Source organism: Thamnophis elegans, chromosome 12 (genome assembly GCF_009769535.1).
Source record: "Thamnophis elegans isolate rThaEle1 chromosome 12, rThaEle1.pri, whole genome shotgun sequence".
Classification (NCBI taxonomy): domain Eukaryota; kingdom Metazoa; phylum Chordata; class Lepidosauria; order Squamata; family Colubridae; genus Thamnophis; species Thamnophis elegans.
Window position 1 is genome coordinate 12369700 of NC_045552.1, and position 24101 is coordinate 12393800.

At 40.8% G+C, this 24101-nt stretch overlaps 2 protein-coding genes across 3 annotated transcripts; one reads left to right on the forward strand and one right to left on the reverse strand.

Moving 5' to 3' along the window:
- Positions 1 to 1232: 1232 nt before the first annotated feature.
- On the reverse strand, positions 1233 to 12957 carry SMPDL3B (sphingomyelin phosphodiesterase acid like 3B). The gene is made up of 8 exons (XM_032228425.1): positions 12577 to 12957; positions 10687 to 10900; positions 10085 to 10182; positions 6532 to 6675; positions 6135 to 6307; positions 3418 to 3598; positions 2571 to 2704; positions 1233 to 1699 (listed from the first exon to the last, which is right to left on the reverse strand). The coding sequence occupies exons 1-8, from the start codon at positions 12635 to 12637 to the stop codon at positions 1304 to 1306; spliced, it is 1401 nt and encodes a 466-aa protein (XP_032084316.1). The 5' UTR covers positions 12638 to 12957; the 3' UTR covers positions 1233 to 1303.
- A 1624-nt stretch (positions 12958 to 14581) lies between these two features.
- On the forward strand, positions 14582 to 24101 carry RPA2 (replication protein A2). 2 transcript variants are annotated; one of them, XM_032228664.1, is made up of 10 exons: positions 14582 to 14729; positions 15297 to 15388; positions 15472 to 15573; positions 17821 to 17934; positions 18271 to 18345; positions 19661 to 19774; positions 20041 to 20154; positions 21133 to 21227; positions 22253 to 22338; positions 23773 to 24101. In XM_032228664.1, the coding sequence occupies exons 1-9, from the start codon at positions 14714 to 14716 to the stop codon at positions 22335 to 22337; spliced, it is 807 nt and encodes a 268-aa protein (XP_032084555.1). In that variant the 5' UTR covers positions 14582 to 14713; the 3' UTR covers position 22338; positions 23773 to 24101. The 2 variants fall into 2 exon arrangements, with proteins under 2 accessions (XP_032084555.1, XP_032084554.1); XM_032228663.1 differs by lacking the exon at positions 23773 to 24101 and having other exon boundaries at positions 22253 to 23090.

Here is a 24101-nt window from a genome sequence, read left to right on the forward strand (position 1 = left end):
AAACCAACCCAGCCTAACTCAATCACATTTATCTATTTGATAATGTGGACATTTGAATGTTATCTACTGCTTGGATCACAGATGGTTTACAGTTCTAAAACTATAACAGCCTACAACTTAAAGCCAACCTCATTGCAGAGCTGCTGTCCATCTAAGTGGTTTCTCAGCAAAAGCTCTCTAGAAAAGCAGGTTTACTCCCTAAAATTTAACAATGTTCCAGATAAGGAAACTTTCCCCTTAATCTCAATTTAGGGGAGTAAAAGCCCAAACAATTAAACAATATTTTGGAAATTTATTGAATCTGTGATTTCAAGGTGCCCTCAGCAAAAGATAAAGATTTCCAATCAAACAATTGTGTTTATACAAATTCATTTTTCTACACGTCTTATGCAACTGAAAACATTGGAATAAATGATAACTCCACTGAGTTTTCAGTTAAACCCGTTTCACTAAATCCAGTTCTTTGTAGCGTTTACGTGTCAAATCAAGAATTCCACAATGTCATTTACTCAGCCTGGAGTGGAGATGTAAAACTGGTATCAGCAACGTATTGATACCAGCAATTTTATGTGGGTGTTAAAAAAAGGAATCCAGACCCTGGGACAATCCATGAGAACCACTCCTCTTTCACTAACATCAGTTGGAAATACCCTTTTATGCCACTGCAGCCTAACGGCTCGATCCCTAACTCTTGAAGTCTTAGCAATGATACTCTTAGATTAGAAGCTTTGCCACCTAAGTGTTTGTTTTTTCCAAGGGAGATCTTGCACCATCCCAATGCAAGAAAAATAATAATTTTGATCTGATGATGATGAAGTTCTGATGGGTTTGCAGTTAAAAAAATCATCAGAAATGGATGTTCTAAAACAGGGGTGTCAAACTAGATTTCATCGAGGGCCACATCAGGATTGTGTTTGACCTGGGGGACCAAGGGGGCGTGCTTGGGGTGGGCGTGGCCAGCTTGACGTCACTCATAATCATTTCAGCCACAACGACCTCCTGCCGTCCAGGCTCCATTTTCGCTGGCAGAGGGCTGCAGGAGGCCATCGCAGCCGAAAATGGACCCTGGGTGGGCAGAGCGTGGCCCTCCCAAGCTCCATTTTCATTGGCAGAGGCACCATGAGCTGCTTCTTCAATGTTTCCAGGGCAGTCCTGTGGGCCAGATATAAGAACCCCGCGGGCTGGATCCGGCCCCCGGGGCCGTGAGTTTGACACTTCTGGTTTAAATTCTCAGGAGGCTGTGACTTGTGACTGTCACTACATTTTGTGCTTCTTCTTTTGCTCCTGTGGAATCCACGTGGTGCTATTGGTTGCCTAGCTTGCTCAAGATGTCCAAGAGGCCGAAAGTAATGAGACCCATGGTGGGGCAAAGTAAGAAAATGTCCAGAATTGGGGTTGTAGCTGCAGCACTTCTGGCTATAACACACTGATTGTATTTTTCAAAGTCAACTTCTCTGATAGCGCAGATGTGATCTGTCTGGCAGCTGTCATTGCAGAACGTTGTATCGTACTGCACAGAATTATACCGGTAGTACTTCTGGAGCTGGCCTTTGTCTCTCATAAGCTTCTCCAGGACCAGATGCATGGAATGAACAGAACCATCCGGGATCTCGTATGCCTCTGTCAGGCTGTATTCTTTCTTCCACTCAGGGGTACCCATGTTAGCATGGGTGAGGTTTAAATAGTAAGTTACGATATCCTAAAAAAAAAAAGGAACAGAAAACATTTGGAAGAAATACTAAGAAATCTGTTAAAACTGATCAGAGCGAACTATCAGATTCGGGCTGCAGAAATTCAGAGGACTCTGCAATAGCAGCAAAAACATAGAGAGAACTCAACTCTTTGGTTCCATCTGCTGGACATTTACATTTTTGCACCTTGATGTAGTAAACCTAATAATGATGAAGACAGTGTAGGAAAAGAACAGGCAGAACTGCAGGCAGAGTTAAACACACCATCAGCTTAGAGTCCTTGCGTTCCCACAAGTGCTCCAAGTCCACTCCTCCTGAATTCTTATCTGGGGCCAATTCATACTGAACTTTAGTGGACCATATTCTTGTGTATAAGCTTGAATAAACCTCTGTGCTGTAACCCAACTGGTGGGTGCTGATTCTTTGCACCTGATAATCTTTGAGCCATTATATTTCCTTTACCCTCTGTCAAGGCAGCCCAAAAAGGAGCTCCAATTCACTCTCCACTTCTCTTCATTTCACTTTCCTGGCTGTAGCAACCAGGACAACTAACGCGACTGGGTTCTCCATGGCAGGATGCTCAGTCAGTCAAGTAAACTAACACTGTGTTTCAGGATTTTTTGAATCGGGCCGTAATCCTGATGGTCAGCAGGATCGCATGACTATTGCTCGGCTCTCTACAGCTTCTCCCCTGTACCTTCCCAAGGCTGTCAATATGAGTAGGGTTCAAGCAAGTCACAGGAGTCCAGTTCAATTGGGACCATCTAGAAACCTCTAGTGGGCAAAATAACTTGCCCTCAGTGGCTACACGAATCACCTCTGGAGCCGACAGCCCGATTTCTTGGAGACAAACATAAATAAATGGAATTCTCTTTCTACCTTCACGAGCAGAGTGTTACGGTCGTATTTAAAAACACGAATGCCAGGGTTGTTGGCTCCATTCTGCACACCTGGCAAGCTTGTCTTCCAAGGTGTAATTGCTGGAGCTAAAAACATGACACTGATCGGGGAATCTGAAAGAGAAAACAAACTACATTGGGAATTTTATCACATGCACATATACACACACATTTCATTTTGTGGACTGATTGATGTCAGCTCCTTGCCAGACCGTCCATGACGAAGGAAGAAATGATATGCAAACGAATAATGGCACTCAAGTCCCAACAATGTGTTAACTGGCAGGTGTGGCAAGGAACTGCCTTTGGCAATGCAAAACTTGCAATCATTTTTGGGACACCCCCTTAAATTAAATGGGTAGGGATGGGGAAATAATGCCCCAATTCAATTATGGCCTTCCTTTTGTGGAATATACTAATTGCTGGTGGATTCTGGCACAGATCTTATCCCTGGGCAAATATTATTTTATTAGAGGCTTTTGGGGCAGCTAATATAAGGTTACTGGAAATTTGTTGACTAACAGAATAACAGTGTCTTGGAAGCACCTTGGAGGTCTTCTAGTCCAACCCCAGCAGGAGATCTTACGACATTTCATATTGTCCAGTCTCTTTTTAAAGAGACTTTGTTTTAACTATGCTGCTAAATTATATGACATTTTTTCAGTTGTTGGGTTCTGGTAGACATGTGGCATCTTTAGATAACAGTAGTTGCCAAGCTCCCAGCAGAGTTCAGTCCTGTTACTTGCCTTCCTATTAAATGCTTTTGCCCCACAACCCTGTTATTTTACAGACTGGAAGACCTCCAGAGAATTTCAGAGAGGACGTACCTTTGCTATCATAGAACATTCTAAAACTATCCGTATGGTGATGCCCAAAAAATTGTGCTGCAATTACAGCATGATGCTTCTGAATGATTTCTGTATATCTTTGGTTGAAGTCTTTTCGGAACCAGGGTTTGCCTCGTTTCTTTTCAAAGATGCCAGGAGGAACATGCCCAATAATATAGACCTGGGATAGATCAGACAAAGGATAGTCAGGAGGAAAAATGGCATACTAAAGACTGTGAAATACTGTTTCCTAGCCTTCCCCAACCAGATGTGCTCTCATGATCATCAGCTAGCCTGATCAACCCTTTGGGAAGAGGTGGGACCAGAGCCAGCTCCAAATTTCTGCTTTTCCCAATATCCTCTCTCAGGATATGTTCCAGTGGTGGGTTGCAGGCAGTACACCCTGGTACGGGTGTACCGGAGCCTGCCCAGAGCACCGGATACCGTTCCGGTACGGTGCTCCCGAGGGCCCACCAGCCCGCCCGAGCTCCTTACCTGGCTTTTAAGGCTTCTGCGCTTCCGCGCACGGCACATACAGCACCTGTGCAACACTCTGCGGAGCAGCTGGTGGCTCGCGGAGGTGCTAAGATGCATGCGCGCGCTGCGTGCATCCATGTGGATGCCGCTGGACCTGTTCCAACCGTACCAGTTGGAACGGGATCGGACCCCACCACTGATATGTTCTCTCAACCTATATAGAGTTTGGAATAGTTTATTTATATGCCGCCCTTTTCCCTGGGGGGACTCAGGGCGGCTTACAATTCGAAAGGAGGGGAAAACAAACAGATTAACACATAAGACAGTACATCATTAAAAGCACAACATTCATACAATTCGGGTGGGTTACGGTCTTTAACCCCAGGCCTGACGGGATAGCCAGGTTTTGAGGGCTGTGCGGAAGGTCTGGAGGGTGGTGAGGGTACGAATCTCCTCGGGGAGATCGTTCCATAGGGTCGGAGCTGCCACCGAGAAGGCTCTCCTCCGCGTGGTTGCCAGTCGACATTGACCGGCAGATGGAACTCGGAGGAGGCCTAATCTATGGGATCTAATTGGTCGAGTGGAGGTAATTGGCAGTAGGCGGTCTCTCAAGTACCCAGATCCACTACCATGAAGGGCTTTGTAGGTGACAAGTAGCACCTTGAAGCGTACCCGGAGATCGACAGGTAACCAGTGCAGCTCGCGGAGGATAGGTGTTATGTGGGTGAAACGAGGTGCACCCACAATTGCTCGCGTGGCCGCATTCTGGACTAGCTGAAGTCGCCGAATACTCTTCAAGGGCAGCCCCATGTAGAGCACATTGCAGTACTCCAGCCTAGAGGTCACAAGGGCACGAGTGACTGTTGTGAGAGCCTCCCTGTTCAGGTAGGGGCGCAACTGGTGCACCAGGCGAACCTGGGCAAATGCCCCCCTGGTCACAGCTGACAAATGGTGTTCAAAAGTCAGCTGTGGATCCAGGAGGACTCCCAAGTTGCGGACCCTGTCTGAGGGGCATAGTATTTGGCCCCCCAGCCTGAGAGATGGAATACTTGCCGAATTAGTGGGAGGGAAACACAACAGCCACTCGGTCTTATCTGGGTTGAGCACAAGCTTGTTAACCCTCATCCAGTCCCTAACAGCTTCAAGGCCCTGGTTCATCACGTCCACCGCTTCATTGAGTTGGCACGGGGCGGACAGATATAGACCTGAAACTCCTGTTATAGAAATTTAAAAAAAAAAAAATCTACAGCTTGTTGGCTTCAATCTGAGTAGGTTTGGTACAAACCCTTCTAAACTGCACAAGGAAGTTGGACTTAATGGTTTCCAAGGCCCTTTGTAGATCTTACAATCTATGATTCCTACTCTCCTTGGCTAGATTCATACATACTACGCTAAGTCGCAATATGGTTTAATTTTATTTATTGAAATGTATTTATAAAATGTTTCTCCCATTTTTTATTATTAGAAATGAAAGCATGTTTATGCCTTAGCATGTAATGTAAATCTAACTAATTATGGCTTAAACCATGGATTGTGACTTAACGACGTATCCTTTGTTTCCCTCTTGAAATCACGACATGACTGAAATGTGCTGACATTCCAGAGGTATACCTTTGACAATCGCTTCATGGTGCTGAATGTATTTTTGCAGCTGAGTTGAGACATTATCCTGATTATAATTATCTTGTCCCCAAGAGACTTAGAAGCAGTGGTGGGATTCAGCCGGTTTGCACCGGTTCAGTAGAACTGGTGGCGAATTTTTTGTGGAGTTTGGCAAATTGGCTGAATAGCGTGCCTCGCCATGCCCGCCACCGCCTCGCCCCACCCCTCCCAGCCAGTCCTCGCCTCACTGCCTGGCCACTCACCTCCCTGACACTTGCTTACCTGGCCTCCCAGATGCTCGCTTGTCTGATCTCCCGGCCGCTCGCTCACCTAGAGTCCAGGTGGGCGAGTGGCTGGGAGTCCAGGCGAACAGCCAGGCAAAGTGAACTGCTTGGTGAGGAAAGTCTAGGCAAGGCGAGGCTTGGTGGGACAAGGAGTGGCTGGGAAGAGAGGGGTGAGGCATGGCAGGGCGAGGTAAGGCGCACCTCAACATGAGTCATGTCAAGTTGATCATGTCCACCCAGCTATGCCTACTCAGCTGGCCATTAGGGCAGAGAACCAGTCGTTAATTTATTTGAATCCCACCACTGCTTAGAAGTATTGTTTAAAACAAGAAAAACAAGGCAGCTGAAAGAAACCTTTTCTCCTGTTTCGGATGCCTTGGCCAACAGAGTTTCCAGCCACCGGAATTGGTTTCCTGGATCTTCCAGACTCATGGACCGATTATTCCTGTCATAGTACAGATTGGTGTTGAGGACAATTATTCGCCTCTTTGGTCCAACACCAGGCAGCAATTGAGTGTAGAAAGCACCTGCAAAACAGCCAATAGGTCAGTTTGGACCCAAAAATGTCTGATAGGAAGTAGCTAATTTGATTAAGTGGATCATTTGAATTGGCTACTAACTCCAGTTCATTTCCTTAAAACCCCTTATGTAGAATCAGAGGAAAGCATTTGTGGGGGCAGACAATTGCATTTCAGTACTGGCTCTCAAGGTTAATTTAAAATGCTACAACACAAATTGTGCCATCACATACCTGTTCTGAATGTCTGTATGGAGGCCTTATCAAGCCAGGCATGCCATAGGCCTGCTGTTACATTGTAGATTTTGTTCTCCACAGCTGGAAACTGATTTTTGGGGTGGAAGTCATGGTTGCCCATTGCTGAATAGACCTGAGTATCTGAAGGAAGCAGGAAAGAATATAGTTTGGTAGAGAATGGTATTAGAAAGAAAGCTTTCCTACAGTGGAGAGAAGCATAGAAGAGCAACAAAGATGATTAGGGGATTGGAGGCTAAAACATATGAAGAACAGTTGCAGGAACTGGGTATGTCTAGTTTCATGAAAAGAAGGACTAGGGGAGACATGATAACAGTCTTCCAATATCACAGGGGTTGCCACAAAGAAGAGGGAATCAAACTATTCTCCAAGGCACCTGAGGACAGGACAAGAAGCAATGGGTGGAAACTAATCAAGGAAAGAAGCAAATTTCCTGACAGTTAGAAGAATTAATCAGTGGAACAACTTGCCTCCAGAAGTTGTGGATGCTCCAACACTGGAAGTCTTTAAGAAGATGTTGGATAGCCATTTGTCAGAAATGGTATAGGGATTTCCTACCTAGGCAGGGGGTTGGACTAGATGACTTCCAAGGTCCCTTCCAACTCTAATATTGTATTTATTGTATTGTATTGTATTGTATATTATTATATCATACCATATCATATCATACTATAATCACACTAAGTCATGTTTTGTCTTAGCCATCCTAATTTGAGATTGAGAGATTGAGATTTGTTTTATTTTGTTTTATTTATTAATTTGATCTTGTGCTAAACCACAAGCATAAATCTTATGCACAAATCTGAATGGTGGAGATAGTTTAGTTTATTGTTTATTGGTTTTGTATGCCGCCCACTCCCGAAGGACTCCGGGCGGCTTACAATAAAAAGGGAAGGGGATAAATAAGACAATACAAAAATTAGATCACAATGAGATCACATTATGGTTTCCTATGATATGTGGACTCAAAATTCTTTTTTCCATCAAAATCTGAAGAGGGGTACCAGAGATGGTATACCACGGCACAGAGTCATTACTATCAGTGTAACTTTTATCTGAACCTACATTAATTTACAAAATGTGGACCTAGACAGGAGAATCACCAAACAAGGAGATCAAGTCATGGATGGAAACTGACCATCAGATGGTAAATTTAAATTTGATTTCATCAGATGGCAAATTTATGTACTTATGAAGCTGAGCATATGGAAAGCCAAAGCAAAAAGGATTCTGAAACACAGTTAACCTATTCTATAAGGTAAAGGTAAAGGTTCCCCTCACACATATGTGCTAGTCGTTCCTGACTCTAGGAGTCAGTGCTCATCTCCGTTTCAAAGCCGAAGAGCCAGCGCTGTCCAAAGACGTCTCCATGGTCATGTGGCCGGCATAACTAAACACCGAAGGCGCACGGTGGTTCCTATTTTACTACTTAACATTTTTGCATGCTTTTGAACTGCTAGTTGGCATAAGCTGAGACAAGTAACGGGAGCCCATTCTGTTGTGCGGTGCTAGGGATTCGAACCGACAAACTGCCGACCTTTCTGATCAACAAGACAAGTTCAGCATCTTAGCCACTGAGCCACCGCATCCTTATCTCAAATGAATTTCAACCTTGGCCGCTTTAAGATGTGTGGACTTCAACTCCCAGAATTATTTAACCAGCATGCTGGCTGGAGAATTCTGGGAGTTGAAGCCCATACATCTTAAAAATGGTTAAGTTTGAAAAACACTGCTATATCTGGAAAATCAAACAACCATGTGAACCCATAGCTAGAATTTCATACTCTGTCTGCACCAAGTCATACTATGGAGAATGGGCTACATTTTCCCCCTAAGGAAATATACTGGCATATGTAATTTCTTCCCATTATCCTGAAATAAGTACATATTTGTTGGAGAAACCTGAGAGCAGAATATGTACAATCTTGTCTATACTTGCTGCTGCTTAGGCAACATATTCTGAGGAACCTTCAAAGACTAACATTCTGTTATTGTCTTCCACAATCTGACACCTCTTTGAAGGCTGGGAATTCTCACAATTATGCCACCAGGCTCGAAATTTTGGGCTTGGACAACCTGGAACTGTGCTGCCTGCGGTCCAGTGGTGGGTTGCAGGAGGTATGCCCCGGTGCGAGCATACTCAGCACGGGGTACTGTTCCCGTATGGTGCTCCAGAGGGCCCACCCACCGTCCTTATCTGTATTTGAGCTCTTTGGCGCTTCCGTGCACAGAGCGTTTGGTGCCTGCGTGATGTTCTGCTGAGCAACTGGAGCATTGCGGAAGCGCCGCGGAGTGTTGCAGGAGGTAAGGATGCATGCACGTGTGCACATATGCTGCGCACGTTCATGTGGTGGGCACCGCACCCCGTTGCACCGTACCAGTTGCAACGGGATCCGGAACCCACCACTGCTGCGGTCGGACCTACTGTAAGCACAAAATTGTCTGTTACAACATCCTCCCTGTCAACGACTTCTTCAGCTTCAACTGCAATAATACATGGGCAAACAATCAATACAAACTCAAGGTAAACCGCTCCAAACTTGATTGCAGAAAATACGACTTCAGCAACAGAGTGGTCAATGCCTGGAATGCTCTATTCGACCCCGTTGTTACAGCCTCAAACCCTCACAGCTTCAATCTCAAATTGTCTACGGAGGACCTCACCCCATTCTTAAGAGGTCCATAAAGGGGGTGTGCATAAGCGCACCGGTGTGCCTATGGTCCTTGTCCTACTGTCCCCATTTATTTGTATTCATTTCCTTTGTTCATGTCCATGTTCATACTTACACGTACTATCTTGTACATGTTTGACAAACAAACAAACAAACAAATGAATAAATTGCTGAAATTTGTAGTCTCAAAACATTTGGAATAAAGCAGAATGGGAAGGTTATTCTGCTCTCACTGCTTAATACTAATTTGGACTATGAGTTTTTTCTTTTCAAAAGTGCACTTTATATATGATCCTCTTAACATATTTTAGGACAATGAAGACCATATGAAAGTAAAATACATATGATTTAATTTAACCGGGAATATGAAATTGGCTAGTAAGCAATTGGCTAGTTGCACATAATAACATTTAAGCCAAATAGGACAAAAACCATCAACTTCATTATTGAAATTTTTTTTTGCAATCTATTTTTTCTATTAAAGAAAAATTTGCAACCATGTGAAAATATTCAAATCGTTCCATTTCCCAAGATCTTGCTGCTATGTGACTGGCTGTGGCCAGCAAAACAAAAAATAATATTTTAATGCTCTAAAACGTCATATTATTTTAATAATAATAACCTAGTCTCAACATCTGGCTGACTGAGCAACTAACCATAATAATGGTGATTTAATAAACATTTTGCACCAAAACAATTGAACAACTTCACAAAACCATCACATGTGCACCCCTTTCTTTGTGTTTTCTCATACATAGATCTTATATCAAATGTATCATGTTAACTTTTATACAAAATGTAAAATTAACCCTTTTACAGGCCTTAACTTGTTATTGCCCACTTATTCTAGCAGATTGTACCTGGGAAGACATCTCTGATCAGGTTAGTTAGCTTTTCTATTATTTCCAACACGATTTTCTCTCCCAGCTTTTCATCAGGCACATGAGGTGTATCATCTCTAGAAAACAGCAAACGCACATTCCAGTGAAGCCCACAGATACTAAGCATAAACCTAGATAAGCTACATATAACAAAGAATAAAATAAGTGTACAAACCAGATCTCAACTCTGATCGAAATTAGCCTAACAGGTGATTAGGCTTAGAGGCAGGGAGATAAAAGAGATCTAAATCTACAAAGACAAAAGATGTAGATATTCCTGTCCATTGTGTCTCTTTTATTCTCAACCCCATTAAAGCTTTTATTTCCATCATAGGTAAGCTGCAACTATGCGTGGCATATGCACTTAATAAACGAATAAGCAAACAAACAAGCAAGCTATTTCTCTTGAACAAACATATTCCACATATTGGCATGGGAGTCCTGCATCGTTATGATAGTTATCAATTAAAAGAATGAATGAACAGTTATTCTTGAATGGTTAGCCAGCTAAGCAATTAAATAAAAATTAATTCTGTTTACTACAAGGAATAGGGCTTGTGCTTTTTTTTTTTTTTTTTTACCCAGTCCAAAGAATGAAGTCTGGATCAGGAAGAATCTTCTTCATGGCATAAATAGAAGAGTTGATAAGAATCCAAGGAGAGTCACATAAGTAATCACCCCAGGTTCCTGCATTGATCACTGGCTGAGTACCAGCCGATGGACACACCTTCAATGGATCTGTGGACTTTTGGTACTCTGGGTCAAGATGCAGGTCTGAGATATGCCAGAAGGAATCTGCATCAGCAGACAGAAAATTCACAATGAAATTGCTCAATATTTCTTTCCCTTTTTGTATTCCTCAGAACCAACATTCCATTATTTCAGACAGAAAAATATCTAGGATTTTTCCTGTGCAATTGCAAGCTTTTCCCACGTTTGCCAAGCCCTCTCTGCAAAACTGTGTATTCATCCTCTTGTCTTAAACCAAACAAAAGCAACTTTTTTTCTCTTGGATTTTGAGTGGCGTGCTTGAGCCACCCTCCAAAAATTAAGTAGCACCACAGTCAAGAAATAGGTGGGGCAAGGACAACCCTAGACTTAACTTGATTTATGTCTGGTTCAAATGAGCCCAATGGACTGAGTTAATTATAAACACAGATCAGCCCCTTAAAATGAAGACACATGTCTATCTTTGGTTACAAAACTTTTGTGCATCCCCTCCATAGTCCTCACTTTCAAATTATATAAACAATTTTATAAAATATGGGACTTATCAATGGTTAGACAAAAAATATGGAAGTAAAATATGCTAGAGAATTTGATAAAGATGTATTACTACTGGGTGGATTTAGGATGATGTAATGAAATGCCATAATATAAATTTATTCAAAATTTAGAATATCTCACATAAAATGAATAATAGTTATAGTCAAATAAATGTTTAACAATGATAATAATTTTATACATATATATCAGATTGATAATACGAGATTCTATATATATTGTAAGTGAAGACTATGGTGAGGATGCACAAAAGTTTTGTAATTAATCGACACACTGTACGAAACTGGAAAATGGTTTCATATTTTATTTTTGTCTGTGCTTGTTGTGTGTGTGTGTGTGTGTGTTGTATTTGTGCTGATAAATAAATAAAGGGAGACTAGTATAGATCTATTTCAAGCTATTTATCTCTCATCAGCTAGCCATACCCTTACTGGGATTTGAACCTGTGCTGTATTACATATTAGGCAGTTGTGTTATGTAATACAGCGCAGGTTCAAATCCCAGTAAGGGTATGGCTAGCTGATGAGAGATAAATAGCTTGAAATAGATCTATACTAGTCTCCCTTTATTTATTTATCAGCACAAATACAACACAAATGTGACAAAGGCAACAGTAAAAATATTGGCTTTCTGTCTGGATGGTCTCTTGTGATGAGTCGATAGACAGAGAAAGGAAGCAGTATGCTTCCTCCCATATTTGGGCATACCAGGGGTTGTGACACTAAATATATACATACATACATACATACATACATACATACATACATACATACATACATAATGAAGACACATATCTAAAGGGAGTCTCTGCATACCAAATACAAAACATAAAATGAGTAGAAAATATTAATGTTTGGAAATAAATCTTAAAAAGATTCAGTTTTGCCGACTGAATGGCAGTTGCCAACAGCACAGAACTTAGCCGGTTTCTTTGCTTCTGATCTGCCAGAAGAAAGGATATAGCTAAAAGCAAATCGATTAAACAGTGAATATGATTACTTCTGTGTAATGTTCCTCTTCTGTCCTATTAAAACAACAATTTAGTGGCAACTCCTGAAGAAGCTCCTAGGGTGGTGCCCATATCCTGTTCTAGAGACTGAAGTGTTGCCTCATGAAACTTATCACTGAATGCCACTCTTTTAAACAGACAACTTTCCCAATTAAAAAAAACAACAACTGGAAAATACCTGAAGTGCCAATTACATTCCTGCAATGCACCAGCAGCAATAGAATCTTCCAAAAGTCCATTTTGGTTCCGTGGCTAACAAGCACCAAAGATTTGCTCTGTCTTCTGTAGGTGCAGCTGTGACAATCCGTCAGCCTTTTTACTCTCCTCCCCTATATCTTTGACTCATGGCTTACTGGAGGAACTGACTTGGCATCCAAACTTGGCATCTCTTCCAGCTTAGCAGAATCCCTGTAAAATATTTCAACAGCATGTTAACTGAAGGAAATATGTAGCTGAGATTGCTGGGGAGGAAAGGCAAGCTTTATATGATGGTATCTGTGTGCCTTCAATCTGTTACCAAGGACTTTGTCATTTGACAAGCTCTTTGCTGACATAACAAGTTTGTTTTCTAGCAGAGAAGCTTTGGTGGGTGGGGAGAGACAGGTAAATGTTTAGGTTCTCTGCCAGAAACTACATCAAAAGTTTAAAGTGATCTAACCTGTTTAGAAGAAACACTCTCTCTTGGTTGCTGAATCAACACAATATTCTGTTATTCCATCCCAAGCCATTTTAAAATAGAGGGGCTACAAATATGAATAATAAATATTGACTTTGCTTATTATTTAGTAATGTATTTATTTCCCACCTTTACTATATTTGTAAACAACACAAGGCATTGAACATACCTAACACTCCTTCCTCCTATTTTCCCTACAACAGTTATGTAGATTTGGGATAGAAGCTAATATCTGTGCTGCTGCTAATTTAATTCCATGAAATTTTGTTTGTTTATTTATTTATATAGTACTTTCAAAATTGAGTTGGGCAATGAATAGATCAATTCAGGAGTTCATGGATGGCCTGCAGTTATCACATCTGGAGAAAACTAGGTTGGGAGGTGATTTCTAAATCTTCTTCAGCAGTTTGTTTGTTTATCCAAAATCTTCCCTAAAGTGTTATTTGCAACTGAAATGTAAAAATTGGCTACATCTTGTTCTGGCTTTTCCCAGGTGTTGGCTTGCAGCTGTCCATTTATCTGACACATCTGTATCTTTTATTTCAACAAAGAGATCAGTGCACAAATGTTTCAGAGGCTTTGCTCACAGGGAAAGATGCAGTTCTAATCCCTCACATCTGGAAAAATACCCATGGGGTATGTTTTAAAAAAAGCAGATGCTAAAAATGGGTGTTTTGTGCTGAAACCTTTTAAGATCTTTGCAGCACTGAGGTAAAAAGAAAAGTCTCTAGAAAGTTGGGAAGGTCCAGGAGAAATTTCTACAAATTGGTGAGTGTAGGTGGATGGCAGCTCCTCTCTCTTCATAGGTAATAATAATGGAAGCATTCCCCAATTTTGTATTTAAAAAGCAAGTTTCAGCCAGTGAGACTCAATAGTCCTTCATATCCTCATGTAAATAAATAAAGGACTGAAGAATCTTACCCACTTACATGAATCCAAAAAGGGATAAAACCTTCAATTAATGAAGGTTCATTAATAAAATAAAGTGCTGCGGTTCTGCAGATACTTTCGATTTTCAAAAATGATATGACCAAATGCCAGAGAAATTGGTAGCCATAACAGATGGGTGTTTCCCAGTTTCCCAAATAAAATCTGAATGCCAATACAGTCTTATAGGGATTTCAGCTTCTTTCCTATTTTAAGGAAATAGCCCATCCGACCTGGCTGGGGGGGGGGGGCATACAAAGAGCTGAAGAAACTACCCATCTATAAAGATATCGGTTAGCTAAAGCTAAAATCGTTCACTTCATAAATTCCCCAATTTCCCCCAGAAATACAATTCTCAGAACATCAATTCGTCTATGTGACTCCTCAGGATTCTGGGAGTTGTAGTTCCGGAACTACAGTATTTTTGCATGCGCCACTCTAGCGTCTCTCTCTTTCTGCCGGCTTTCCTCTCCAGGCCCGCTCTTCAAAGGGCCCGCCCCTTTCGGTTTCCCCACCCATCGATTGGTTGGGAGAAAGCGAGGAGGTGGGAAAAGGCTGGGGAATGACAAACAAGTGGCCTATCCCGAGCGCCCGTGTTTGCGCGCGTGTCGGAAAAATACGCGCGAGAGCGAAAGCGACCTGTTCGTGGGCGGGAGAAAGGCGGCGTTGAGCGCGAAGACTTTCCACGCGTGGGTCTTCCTATTTCTGCAGCATGTGGTCTGGTCACGGTGAGGGCGGATGGCGCGTTCTTGTATGCGGGAGTTCCGAAGGCCTTCCCCTTTTTTTGGAGGGGGGCAACGGGGAGAGCAACTCCCATCACCCACAACCTGCACGGCTGTGCCTCATGGGAGCTGTACTCTTCACGTTTTTCTTCTTTCGTTTGTCGCCAGGAGTACATTAAAACGATGCCATTTATTTATTCGGGATATATTTCTGCCTATCTCATCTATGTGATCCTAGGGAACTTACAGTAAAATAAATGTAAAAAAAAGATGCATAAATTAAAATATAGGATCCGGGCATTATTATTTCATTGTGTAAATAAAGAGATTCAGTAATTGGATCCTATCTGGCAGAAGTATTCAAGATGCCTCATTTTCTTCCCCTCTGTCCTGCAGACGCTCATGAGTCTCATCGTATTTTTAGTTTGGGTTTTATTTTAATATAGAATGAAGAAAAAAAGTAATATAGAATGTATTTCTATGCCCTGGAACTGCTTTGGGGAAAAATTGAGACACTGAAAAATGCAAAGAAAAATGGGTTTTTAAAAATGTTTTTTTCTATCATATTTCCAGGAGGTTTTGATGGCAATTATGGCAATGTTAGCTATACACAGTCTCCTGGAGGATTTACATCACCTTCTGCAACCCAAAGCGAAAAGAAATCAGTATGTGCTTCTTTCTATCCAATCTATTTTCTTAAAAAAGTGACAGTATAAGAGTTAAAAGTGTAAACATTTCATCTTTGCAGAGGTCAAGAGCTCAGAATATTGTTCCCTGTACAGTATCACAACTATTTTCAGCTGAACAAGTGGACGACGTTTTCAGGGTCCGTGAAGTTGAACTTTCACAGGTAATTTTCAAAAGTTTTCAGTTTGTATGACTGCCCATCCCAAAAAGTGACTCCGAGTGGCAAATAGTATTAAAATAAATTAAAAAATAATTCCATTCATGAATACAAACATTAAAATACATAGCAGCTGAGAAGATATCCCAGCAGAGCCGGGAATATGGACTCTTCATGTATTTGGGGTCCCAGGCCTGGGCAGACAAATCAGGTATTTAGGTTCTTATGAAAGGCCAGCAGGGTCTAATCTCAAGAAGAATAATGTTGTGTAGGGTGAGTGCTGTGGCAGAAAAGGCTCACTTCCTGACCCCCACCAATCTGCATTTCTTGGCCAGTGGGATCTGGAACAGACCCAGATCAGATGAGTAGAAACAATTGGAAAGACGGTCCCTTAGGTCAGTGGTCCCCAACCTTTTTATCGCCGCGGACCAGTCAGCCTGTGATAATTTTACCGTGGCCCGCTGAGCGCGCGCAGGGGTGGGGGTGTAAAAAAACTCCCAGCCCGGAGTACCCCTTTAAGTAATCCATATTTCAGTAAACTGATCTACCGTCAGGCTGTTGCTTGTAAACTGGACTAACTATTTCTAGTTAATTTCTAACTATTTGAATGGAAGATTATATGCTTATAGTTTCTATTCTTTTGTTAACACACAACCACATTTTTATTCTTCTACAGACACCATTTTTAATTACCAGGATAGTACACCAATGACAGCACCATGATCAGAAAATGTTAGATGTTGCATTATTTTCAATATGTATTTGTAAATATATGCCAAATAGATTGCAATCGCTTTCTGGACTTCCTTTAAATTTGCAGGTAAATGCTGCAATAGATATATAGCTCCCATCAGATTGATGATCACCCAAAAATGTTATTCATTGAATTCACTGTGAATCCTTTCTTAGTAAGTGCATTCAAGCCAGCCTACTACTAGCTGGTAGCCTCTCTGTCCATTCACCAAATTATCTGGGACAAGGGTGTCAGAGTGACATCGAAAATGTCAAGGTAATAGCCATGACTATGAAATTAAAAGCCTATTTATTCTTTTATTTGCATCACATAAAAACCAAGATGGTTCCCATCTTGAATTTTTCTAAATACATCCTACATACAACCATGATGCAGGAGTTTTCATTCAGCAAGAAAAAGGAACCGGTGACTTGAGCCAAGTCAACATCTGGAAATCTTATCTCAGTCATATCCAACCTAGCTTATTTTTTGAGATCACCTCAAGGCGAGCTGGAGCGGGACGCGCTGCGCCACGAGTTGGAGAGTTTGGAGAGGCTGAGCGCGCAACTTGGAGAGCTGCGTCTCCGCCGCCTGGAGCCCGAGCTGGCCCGGCGGCGGCAGCAGCTGGAGGGGCTGTGGGCCGACTGCACCGCTCTGGAGGCGCTGCTGGAGCAGCTCCTGGCCGAGCACGAAGGGCTGCAGGAAGCGCGCAAGCAGCGGCCAGCCGCGCTGCTGTCTGCTCCGCGCATCCTCCGGGCCGGGCGCTCCGAGAAGCGGCAGCTGGCCTCCGACTACGTGCTGGTGGTGAGCTGGAGCTGCGCGCAGAGCCTGGAGCGATACGAGGCCGAGTTGCGGGCGATGCAGGAGCTGGAAGGGGGCCGCCTGGGCCAAGAGGACCTGCGCAAGCTGCGCGCGCAGAACCAGGAGAGCCGCCGGCGCCTCGAGGAGCTGTGGCGCTGCTGCCGGGAGCTTTGCGCGCTGGGCGAGCGGCTGGAAGAGGAGCGGCTGGCGCAGCAGGAGAGCCACGGCGCCCAGCTGCAGGGATCATGGCCCCCGGCCGCTGCGCGGCCCGGTGCCAGGTACTCCGCGGCCCGGCACCGGTCCGCGGACCGGGGGTTGGGGACCACTGCCTTAGGTAACCTGTTCCCAAGACATGAAAGGCTTTAAAGGTGACAAACAGCACCTTCAATTGCATCAGAAGCACAATAGCAACTAAAACAGCTCACAAAATAGTGGTGTTACATGCGATGATCAACTGGCACCATTTACTATCCATGCAGTCACATTCGGTATCCTTTGAAGCTTCCGAACACTGTTCCAGTTTTTAGTTCTGCCAAGGCTGCTAGGCAAAGATTTTATTTAAATGTTTCCTCTCTGGTATGACGCGTTTTCATTTGATTGCGCCAAATCACGATTCATTCATGATGTATACATTTGCGGGGTTAATTAACACAAAGACTAATAGGAGATGCCACTTTAAAAATCTATTTATTGAGATTTGCTTCTATTTCCTCATGCAGGTTATTATTGTGGGCATAATCAGGCATGCTGAAAAAGCTCCAACGAATATTCTCTACAAAGTGGATGACATGACTGCAGCCCCGATGGATGTGAGACAGTGGGTCGACACGGATGTAAGCATTACATAGGTTTTGATATACATGAAAAGAAGTAGTATGATGTGGCAGCTTATAGAAATGAGGAGGTCCATGTTCAAATCCATACTCATTTTGGAACTAATAAGAAATAAAAGGGGAAGTATAAATGCTGCCTTGAGTTACTTGGAAAGAACATGGATTCTAAATGTAATACATTTGTTACAGAGTTTGCAATTTGCTCTCCCTTAGCTCTGGTTCTCCATTGGGATAAAGTAAGATAATGAAATCCTGCCATTCTAGATTGATCTGCATTACCTTGTGAAACATTGCTGGCAAATGCCAAGTAACCATTGTCTCTTCTTTTTATTCAAGGAGGAAGGTAGTGAAAATGTGGTTGTTCCACCAGGAACCTATGTGAAAGTAGCTGGCCATCTGCGATCTTTCCAGGTAAGAGCCATGCAACAGAAACATTTGAAAACGAGAACTGCCACATAGTGCTAGATAATTCTGTTTTAGCAAAACCACTGAATTAATTTTGAGCTCCCTCAATAAAAGACATTTAAGCGCTGTCTTCTTGTTTTAGCTGTGGCTCTGTCAGATGAGAAGATGGCAAGTAGGTTTGTGCGTGTGACATGTGTGTTCCTTGACTATTGAGAATCTGTATCATTTAGACATTTTTCTCTGATCTACAGTCCAATAGATACATTGCTTTTCTCCCCCCCCCCCAAAAAAAAAAAATTAGCTACCTCTTAAGCAAAATTATTTACTACCGGTACTTGGTTACTAAACAAGTTTTTTCTCTGTGTCATATTGCTATTGTTTGCCTGAGAAGGAAACCAGTTTAGTTTAAAGTATTCAGCCAACCTCAGTTAATGCAAACCAAGGTGTGGTATGTTGTATGAGCCAAAGCACAATATAGCTATAAAAAAGTACAATATATTTAAAAACAATTACAAGCAGTATGTGAAGTTTCCAAAAGATGACCCAGTAGTGAATTGGACTCATGATGGTAACTTCCTAAGCATGAGAAAAGAGAGGAACTTCAGTAAGTGTGAGTAAAAGTAATAAACTGTTTTTAGAAGTAAATGTCTTACAGAAAAGACATTGCTCACCTCTGAAAAATCCAGTTAGCTTCTAAGATAAGTATTAGGCAGGAATTTATTGTTTAACATTGTGGAAAATAAAATGATTTTACTTTCTAAGATTATAATGTCACTAAACTCAATAATCGGGTCTCTTAATTCAAAAACTAAAAATCCATTAAAACAATCCTGTTGGAGAATTAGGAAATTACTGGTCAAAAAGGCATATTTTGCTCCCAGGTAAGTTAGTCAAAATTGTTAGAATGAGCAGCACTGGCTATTAGAAAAACTATCATTGCTTTTCCTGTGGAAATAGAATTTTTAAAGATAAAGTTTGTGAAATTCATTAAAAATATTATTGAAGATGACAAAAATGTATATAATAAAATATTCTTGCAATACTTTATTACTTGGCATCCTTAAAGAACAGAAAATTAAAAGATAAATTAAATTTTTAGAAGAGTCTAAAAGGAGTAAATATTTAATAAGATTATGCACACTATTAGAAAAATACTCTTAGCACTGTGTTTTTTTAAAAAAAAAACCATTGAATTTGCTGCTAAGTTTACATGTAAAGGTTTGTTTTTCCCTGTAATGTGAATATTTGGAATTTATTTTGAAAAGTATATCTCTTGGGAGTCATTGTCCAAAACATGTTTAATGTTCCTTTAAAATTGCAGAACAAGAAGAGCCTGGTTGCATTCAAGATTATACCCCTGGAAGATATGAATGAATTTACTACACATCTGCTTGAAGTTGTCAACGCACACATGATCCTCAGAAAAAGCAACATGGTATGTAGGCAAGCAAAATACACATTAATTCAGGCTTTCCTGGCCTAGTCACGTATGCTTAGGCAAACTGGCTTGACATACCAGAAGAAGCCATCTTAATATATTGAGATGGTTCCAGGTTGTGGAAGGGAGCAAACTGATTGAAAATTGTAGAGAGCTTTAACAAATGCCATTGTTAAGGTGGCTAGAGCCCAATTTCTATTTCACACGAGAAGAAATATACATAATTACTCTAATTGGCCATTGTTTTTTCCCTTGACTTTTAGCCCCAACCTTCAAAAATGCCTCAGCCCTTTGGTGTATTTGAGACGAGCAGTATTTCAAATGCTGGAGGAAATGATACTTTAACAATGCATGGTCTTACACCACACCAGTGTCAGGTATGTACCAGATCACGAATGAAGGCAAATATACGTGTTCCAGGATAATATTGCAAGATCCAGTTTGGGTCAAGTCTTCTGAACTTTTGGACTCATGCTGGAGTCCATCTTCAGAGAACGTTTCTCTTCTGGAATATGTGCTTTGGGCTGTTCTGTGAGTTGTATTTATGTGGTGTCTTCCTATTGGTTGATTGGTACATTGATGGCTGGCGATGGGTTGTTGTTTCCTTGTGCTGCCAAGCTCTGGGCTCCTAAGCACCTGATAAGCTGGTGGTAAATCAGCACAGGACAAGGGGCCTGTTTCCCAGGCTTCATTCATTTCCCTGGCTATCTTTGTCTCTGCTCAACCAACAATTTTAGTAGCTGTGAAATTGAATGTATGTCCTTGCCCATTGCAATGTAAGGCTACCAATGAATTTGGGTCTCCTCATCTGACTGCTCTTTTGTGTTCTTGCAATCTGGTGGTTTTCTCCAGTTACCAGGTCAATTCTGAGAACGGCAGCATATTTATTCTATAAAGCTTCCTAAACATCTCCATATGCCCTTACAGGAGTGGTCAGATACTGTTCTCTGCTTCTAACTAGTTTCACTTTTGCACACGAACCTCTCTATTCCTGGGATTTCTCACATGTAACCTCATTGCAATGGTGGACATCTAGGTCACGATTAAGCACAACTAACTTTCCCAACACTTTTTAAAACAAGAATAAAATCCTGAAGTGAAAGGTATTAAATAAAAATGGCCTGCTGGCACATGTACTTTCATTATAAAACTAAACTCTGTACATCTGAACTGCTGTGACTGTTAATTTTTGTATCACTCCATGTTTCTGGTGTAGGTTGAAAAAAGAAACTTGGATATTGACGTATTACTTTGCTTTTGTATAACTAATAAGGCTTTTTTGTTAAAAAAAAACTTATATTAGGTCTTTTCTGCATTTGCCTTTGAATAACTGTGTGACCCCTTGCTTTTTGAAGGTTCTGAATTTGATTAAAAGCTCCATGACAACCGAAGGGATAAGTCTCCATGATCTGAAAACTCAGTTGCATAATATTAATCTACAAACACTCAAGTACGTAACAGACTGGGAAGTTAGATTTTGACATACTGGGCTGTTGGTATTCCTATACCAAAAGGAAGTCATATTGATTCCTTTCAAACCTGAAATCTACACGTGTGGTAGAGTATCCAAAACAAAATTAGGATCAGGTTTATTTTTCCTACCGAGGGTTTTTCAGAACGGTATTACTATTTAGCCAGCATAATGCACATTAAGCATTTTTTTTTACGTTTCTCACCCTTTTGCATTTTGTGTTTAGTTCTTTCAAAGAACTTTGCAGCAGCATATGCTCTCTCTTTTGGTAATCTATGTTTTGTTAAACCTGTACACGAAACAAGATGCCAAGTCATCCAAGGCATTTCTGCATATTTTTCTTATTGTCTGACAGGAGCTAAATTTGATGGGAAGATACAGTATATTGCCAAAAGTATTCGCTCACCCATCCACATAATTAGATTCAGTTGTGAGCAAATAATTTTGGCAATATAGTGTATGTAAGATCAAGACCTCCCTCCAAAATGTTACCAATAATTGTTTTTCCCCCTCAGACTTTCTCCCCCTTCTTTCCTAAGCTTCTTTGTAATGACTTTTTGGGAATAATTAATCACTTACATCCATGCTTTTTGTTTTTGTCAACAGCTTTTAAATTTTCTTAACTGATATCATTGTTTTATGTATTGCCTAGTAATTTTATATAGAATAGAATAGAATAGAATTCTTTATTGGTCAAGTGTGATTAGATACACAAGTAATTTGTCTTATAATGATTTTATTTTTATCTTGATTTTATCCATTGTATCACTATTCAGGATTAGTTTGCATGCTACATATTGTTATAGCTTTGACTTTATTTTGGTGGGTAGTACCAACTGTGACAATTTTAATTATACTCTAATTGTTTTTGCATGTTTCACCCTTTTCGTGTGATTTTTTAAATTGTATATAAAATATATTGTTCTATGCTGCTCTTTAGTAACAATAAAGTTTAAATTTCAAATTTTATTGAATAAATTATTTTTTCCCTTCCTTCCATTCAGGAAAGCTGTTGAGTTTCTCAGCAGCGAGGGACATATATACTCCACTATTGATGATGAACATTTCAAGTCTACAGATGCTGATTAAGGTCTGATTGATTTATAATAATCTGGGTCCAAAGTTTTAACAGATCCAAGACTGTTTTGCCTGATTTGAGTCGCAAAGTACTCTTGATGTGACACAAGGCTGAATGGGACATGTGGACATGTTTAGAACAGATGCCTCTGTCCAGCTGTTTTGTGGGAAAGAGGTTGCCATGGTTTAAGACTCAGCTTTTGTGCCTTTTTTGTAAATGGAATCATCCTTTAAAAAAGTATTTTTTTACCCATATAGCAGTAGTTTATTCGCAGTAGATATTCAATCTGAGATGCTTTGCATTTCACAAAAACTTTGAAATGTGAAAATGTTTTAAATTTGCACCAACTTGTTTTCTTCTAGCTAAATACTATACTATACAATTTTGTACACCTGAAGCCCCCATAACTTTGTATAATCACATTATGCATCCTTGTACAATGTTGAATTTTGCCTAACTCAGAAATCCTACTTACATAATTATGTAATTTGATTTGGGGATAGATTTTTTTTTCTTACTGCAAACAGTAGGTTAAGATTTACTCTTAGTTTAAAAGTTTTATTTTAAATTCAGGAGCAGAATTAACACATAACCTGGAATCTGACTTCATTGTTTGTTCAGTAATTATAGATAACCAGCATGTACAGAGACATTAATGTAGTTTACATACTCAAATTCTGGCTGAAAATGTAAACATTTGTGAGTTAAGAAGAAAATGTTGACATATAATACATGTAGAAAATATAATAAAATCTGAAAATATCTTTGTGTAATTAGTCTGAAAGTATGTTAAAAGAATAATGTAAAAGCTTGGTTAGAATTGCAAGGCCAAAATGCCATTTTTTAAACTCCTGGGCAGGATATATTCCAGGGGTTAAATGATAAAGAGTTTTTGATTTTGTATGGTGATTTATTCCTTTCAAAACACATGTTCTGTTTTAAATTTAAATCTTTCTAAATCTAATAAATTGGAAGGATGAGGGTTTTTTTTTTAAATCAAATGTTTTCCAAACCACTATTTGTTCAATTTAAAACCTATCTTACCTCCATTAGTTCAAACAACATATTGACCTTTCTCTCTTATTTTTCCCATCCTCAACAACCATCCTGTGAGGAAAATTGAATAAAATAATTCATCCCAAGTCACTCTGAGTTTCCATGAATGACAATGGATCATCTTAACTCAACGTTTGAACTTTGTGATGGAATGTACCAAGGAGATAAATTCAGAGAATGGAGCGGTTGCAGTCCAGAGTAGAAAGAGGCAACACAGTTTGGGTGTGGGGTGTGAGAGAGGGAGGTTGAAGACAGCCCCTCCCTAATAGTTCACAGAATATATGGTAGATGCAGGTAAGATTGCTTAGTCTGGCAAGATTATATCTATAGGTGTGAAAACAATAAAATAACTTAGTTGGGAATGTGCCCATGTGCTATTTTTTGTTTCAGACCTGGCAATTACTGATACATGCACCTCAAGTTGTTTGGATGAAGAGCATTTGCAGCTGTCTACAGTATCTTTGGTTGGCCCAGATTTTAAATAATTTCCTCTATTGATACTTTTGCATTTTGTTTAAGCTTGCCCTTTAAGATCCGCCGCCCCCCCTCCAAATCCTCTGGTATTGAATTACCTTTACTAGCAGCCTTATCAGCTAAAATTGGTATCCCACTTGGAAAAAGTAGAATGTTTCCTGTCCTTTATGAATTACGTGTTTCCCTGAAAATAAGACGGAGTTATTTTCTTTTGACTCCTGAAATAAGCACTTGGCCTTATTTTT